At 31.9% G+C, this 6,000-nt stretch overlaps 1 protein-coding gene across 1 annotated transcript in view; it reads right to left on the bottom strand.

The window, feature by feature from the left end:
* The window catches only part of LRRIQ1 (leucine rich repeats and IQ motif containing 1), a 181,256-nt gene that overhangs the window by 81,181 nt on the left and 94,075 nt on the right, over positions 1 to 6,000 (bottom strand). The window contains exons 20-21 of the mRNA XM_081818979.1: positions 5,672 to 5,767; positions 5,338 to 5,420 (exon numbers count right to left, since the gene is read on the bottom strand). Of these exons, the coding sequence (XP_081675105.1) occupies positions 5,338 to 5,420; positions 5,672 to 5,767 (179 nt within the window). The remainder of the gene's footprint in view (positions 1 to 5,337; positions 5,421 to 5,671; positions 5,768 to 6,000) is intronic.

Below are 6,000 nucleotides of genomic sequence, written 5' to 3'. Positions count from 1 at the left end.
AGATCATGACCTGAGCTGAAATAAGGAGTTAGACACTTAACCAACTGAGCCACTTAGGCACCCCTCTATTCCATTTTTATAAGGAGTACTTCTTACTAATTTAAATTTGTCTTCCCAAATAGAAGCATATATTTAAATGACTGTAATATACACTCCCAGTCATACACACACACAGTCAAATGTATTTAGTGACTTTCATCTAATTTACTGCTGACTCAGTTAATAGTTATTTATTGAACATCTACCATATGCCAGGCATGGTATCAGGTTCTGGGAATTCAGTGGAGAATAAGGAGGGTCTTGACTCTCCAGAATCTTACTATTTAAATGGACTTTATTATTGTTTTGTTGAGAGCACACAACAAAATAATGTTTGATCAAAATTCTTATAAATTCTTTTTGGAAATCACTGAAGTAAACAAAATAAATCATCAACAAACTTTATTTTGCCACAGTTTTGTCTATACTGTTCCTTTTAGATCCTTAACATTCATTCCTTAGTTACCTTATCATTATGCAAACTGATCTCTTTGCTATAGCCCATGAAGTGCTCAATTCATATTAAAAAGTTAGCCTAACTTATTTTCTACTTGGCTTCATTCTTGACTATAACTAAATGTTAACATCACAGTCTCAAGCTATTTTCATCACTGAAATAAAATCAGCAAGTATTTGTTGAATGCTTATTATGTACTTGACAATATGCTATGTATTACAAACAGCTGCAAGATAATTTTTATCCCTAGTTGTGGTCCTACTTTTATAACTAAATTCACCTTGTTTGCTTCATCCTATTCTTTCTTCACTGTATGAAATTTGAAATGTGACATGCGTAACTATGATAAATGTTGGAAAACCACATTATGTTTTTGTCCTTATATTCTTGGCCCTTAAGCTTTTTATCATTTGCTTTCCACCCAAACCCCTATACTCAGAATTCATCCTCTCTAAGGAGTGCTCCAAATGAACCCAAGCACTTATTCTCTTCCTCCATCCTGCTCCTCTCAATCTTGCTACCGATTATGCTCACTACTTTTAGGTTATTGACTCACATTTTCAATAAACCAGCAACTTTCATCTTGCACATGATGCTCTCCACTGCAGTAAACCCTAAACTTCCCTAGGTATCTGCTAAATTCCAACACAGATCACCAGGTTCTAAAATTACTTCTGTGCATGAGGTAACAGTAAAAACAAAAGACAAACAAATTAAAACCCCATAAAAACAAGACCAGTCATTACCTGTTTGTGCTTATGTCCATCATATTTATTAAGCAATAACTTACTAGGAAAAACAACAATCAGAACACAAACTCAAACTGAGTAAATATAAATCCTCACAATTTTAGATTTCATCCTATGGCTTCAAATCAATTCCTCTTCCCACTTCACCTCCTTCTCCTGCTTTTTCTGTTTAAAGCAGATGGCCACATTTATCCCAATAGAAGTCATCAATACTGAGTCTCCCCTGATGGTTGCCTACATTGTATGTCTCCTTGGCCCCTTTCTTCTTTACTAATCAGCAAACTCAATGGTATTCTTTGTCTACCTGCAACTTTCTTTAAGTAATTGACCCCCTGCCTTTTGTCCTATTTTCACTCTCATCTTAAATCAAATATTGTGATGCGGACTCATATCCCTTGGCTAATAAATACACGTATAAGACACAAACAGGAAATATTATGTGTTTGCAACTAAGCAAATTGTGCTAAGGTTTTTCGTGGTAGAAATTTGAATTAAAGCTTCCATAATCTGTGCATTTATGCCCCACCCCATGAGGATTACTGCTTTGTTAGATTGGAGGATGTAACTGATTCCATTTAATTAAAAGTTTCTATTCTCTGATGCTCCACCTACCACCCACCCTCCCTACCCTCAGAGATGGCTAGTCTCCAGCAGTTTTATGGACAATGTTGCCCTCTGGTGGCAGGTTCAAGTTGGCAGGTTATCCATATAAGATATAGATAGATGGATCTATCTCCATGTATATTTGAAAATTACTAGTAAATGTTTAAGTGTTTAACAGAATATAGGTATATAAAATATCATTTTAATTTATTAGTAAGTAAAAGTTTAAAATTATGGCCATTATTTTAGGCAGATTTAAATAAGTTAGTAGCATATCACAGATTGTTTGAATTGCAAACTGGAAAGGTACTAGAAAGTTCTTTTTCTGTAAGAAGAAAACCAGAGGTATAGAGTCTTAAATGATTCATTCACAGATACAAAGTGACGTAAGTGCTACATTATTAACCTAGTAGAAGATTAAAGTATCATAATTGGAGAGGATCCCATGGCTTTTCTTTTTCATGACTTCATCCTTAACCTGACCTTGAATATTTCTATTCTGAATATATGTTGTGAAGGGGCAGTAGAGAAAAAGAATGAGGAGAATTTAAAGGTCATCATTAAGTTTTACATTTCGGAATTCAAATTTTAAAGAAAAAAATTGCTTTTATTTCATCAACTAGTATTTTGATCAAACAAAAGCTTAACAGAGATATAAAACCTCCCACAGTAGTAAGAATGCAATTTGGTTTACAATCGTGTAATTAGAGTAATGATTCCCATAAAAAATTATCCAACTGCCATTTGGATTTTTACCTAACAGATCACGCTTAATGACCACTGTCAAAATGTTAAATTTAAGATGTCTGGTTGTCCTTTTACATTTGTTACCCTACCATGCCACCTTGTGACAGATAAAAATGGCTTAATTTTTGCCTGATGATGATTATGTCTAATTTTGGTTCATTAAAACAATGGTTTTTCTGTATGAGCATAGATTCTTTATTAAAACTTGTGTTCAAACCTATTATTTACTGTGCTGATTTATTTTATTTTATTTATTTATTTTTTTTTAAAGATTTTTTTTTTTTTATTTATTTGACAGAGAGAGACAGTGAGAGCAGGAACACAAGCAGGGGGAGTGGGAGAGGGAGAAGCAGGCCTCCCGCCGAGCAGGGAGCCCGATGTGGGACTTGATCCCGGGACCCCAGGATCATGACCTGAGCTGAAGGCAGACGCTTAACGACTGAGCCACCCAGGCGCCCCTACTGTGCTGATTTATTAAAAATGAACTCAACAACAACAAAAATCCCTTAGTTATAAGAATTAGCAAGAAAGACCTATATATTTCCAGAGACCTATTCTAACAAAATAAACTTTGCTTTAGCCTCACTATCAGAAGTTTCTGCAAACATTGTAAATATCTTTAAAGAAGTAGATCTTGAACATAAATAAGTAATAATTATTTGTTGAACTTTGACTGAATCAGTACTTAAGCTGCTTCTGATTATTTGAACTTCCCCCAGGAGTTTCAGAAACTTTCATTGTTCTCAAAACAGCTATTTAAAGAATTTTTGTTGATACTATTGAAGATGAATAAAAATATACATCGAAGCAATAAAAAAGTTTATCAAACTACCCTAAACTACTGTACTGGATTCTACTTCCCCAGGACTGAAAGAAAGTCTCACTATTGTTAAGAGTTTGGAGTTACTATTACCCTGGGAACTACCAGATGGTAGTCAGTTCACTGAGTTCTGATGAACTTAATAGGAGTTTTCATCACAGGAGTGTGGGAAGCACAATGCAAGTTGAACAGAGCATATACTTACATTTTCTTTAAAAATGCTTAAAATTTCAATCTTTCAATCCTGACAAACTTTTAGTATGCAACAAAAATTACTACAGTTATCTCAAAAAGATAAAAGGTGTCACTAATGTAAACACAAGAAAAGGAAAGTTGAACATTTGTGAATATAAAAATAAATCATCAGAAATTTATCAATAAAGTGTTGTGCCAAGAAATATCACCTATTTCTTGGAAACCAATGGTATTTTGGTTATTTTTATTTTTGTTTAAAATAATATATATATACATTTTTTAGAATTCCATGGAATTAATGATTAAAAATAATAAGTGGGAAAATTAATCAAGAAAAATGAATCTTGTGAATGCTTCTTTGTATACTTACATAAGCTAGAATTATAAGATAAATATAGATTCTCTGCTTTTCTCAGGACTAATGGTACTTTTATGAAAACATTTCACTGACATTAAAATCATTGTAAAAGAAGCTGATGAAAAAGAAAAACTCAAAACAGCTTTTAAAAAGAAGTCACAATTGGGGAGGGTATGTGCTATGGTGAGCTCTGTGAATTGTGTAAGACTGATGAATCACAGACCTGTAGCTTTGAAAAAACAATATATTATATGTTAAAAAAAAAAAAGTAGGAAGGAAAAATGAAGGGGGGAATCAGAGGGGGAGACGAACTATGAGAGACTATGGACTCTGAGAAACAAACTGAGGGTTCTAGAGGGGAGGGTGGTGGGGGGATGGGTTAGCCTGCTGATGGGTGTTAAAGAGGGCACATTCTGCATGGAGCACTGGGTGTTATATGCAAACAATGAATCATGGAACACTACATCAAAAACTAATGATGTAATATATATGGTGATTAACATAACATAATAAAAAAAAGAAAAAAAACTAATGATGTAATGTATGGTGACTAACATAACATAATAAAATAAAATAAAAAATTAAATTAAATTAAAAATAGGTCACATTACTTATATTAAGCCTATGAGTCCATGAGTAAATATTTATAAAGCTATAAGTAAATGCTAAGTTATACACAATATGCCAATAATTTTAAGTAGTTTTAATTATAAATATAAAATCATAATGACCCGCTATTTCTTGCCCTGACACTATAAACTACTCCACTATTAAGTAATGATACTAAAATGATTAGAGGTATCCAAAGAAAGAAATGATTTGGAGAATCAAATGGGATAGAAGAAAGGATGCCTCTAAACATTTCCCAAGTTCCGCATAATCCTGAAGATATACATTGTATTTCTTTTCCAAAGTGTCAAATTGTGAAGCCCTCATAGCTAATATTCATAAAACTAACAAATTTATAGAAATAATTTATTGAATAATCAAGCAATTTAAAAACACACAAAGGAATAAGCACATGAAGCAGATACTCTTTAGAATCAACACTTGTCAAAGTGAACCAACTTAGAAATAAATTACAGCATAATTCTCAGTGCACAGTAGATAATCAATAACAAAGTAAATAAGAAACAGGGAAAGTGAAAATAGCATTTAAGTATACAACAAATCATTTAATGTAATAACATAATTTTTTCTAAGTTTCCTTGAGTTTTCAGAATTATTACCTTAGACATACTCATATCTGTGCATTTCATTTCTGTTCTTATTAAATATTATTAAATATGATTTGGTAAATAATATTTTAAAAGAATTTATCTTCAATATCAGACACACAATTATTATTCAAAGAGCAATCATTACCCACCTAATTTTTTCCTTAATTTCTTTGATTTCATCTTCTGTGCTCTCTTCAACATTTGCTGAGCAGTAGCAATATCCTTAAAGCCCCTAAAAAGATTAAATTTAATAAAGGCAAAACAAATATCCAGACTATATTAATACATGCATATGCATATAAACATACATATCTGAACTATATTATACTAAAACAAATTTAGATTCCCATTTAAGAATTTGTAATTTAACAGATATACAGTTTCTTAAAAACTAGTAATTCCTAATGTCTTGAAAAATATCTACCCTGAACATTTAAAAGTTTCTTAATTTCTTCATATTTTAGTGTAAAATAGACCACATACCATTCTTTTGAAATTTTTTCTTCTTTTTCAGTTTTTAGCAAACTCTTTCTGCTGGTCTTTGATTCAGGTGTCCAAGATAAAGTCCTATTTTCTGATCTGGCAATAGAAAAAAACTACACTAACTGAATCAACACGAGTATATCAGCACCTTTTAAAACTACAAGCTGTTTATGTTGTCTCAAACTTGGAAATAAAATCCATTTAAGTTACAGAAAAACTTTATCTTGAAAAGTAATAAAAGTCTGCCATTAATTTAAAATGTTTACATTTCAATTACTTGAAGCATATTTCAATCCTTTTGTCGAAAGAAATGCAACACTGGAATTTTT

This window comes from Leptonychotes weddellii, chromosome 5, assembly GCF_054177405.1.
Source record: "Leptonychotes weddellii isolate Sample4059 chromosome 5, ASM5417740v2, whole genome shotgun sequence".
Classification (NCBI taxonomy): Eukaryota; Metazoa; Chordata; class Mammalia; order Carnivora; family Phocidae; genus Leptonychotes; species Leptonychotes weddellii.
Note: the sequence above shows the minus strand (reverse complement) of the source record. Positions and strands in the feature narration are given on the sequence as shown.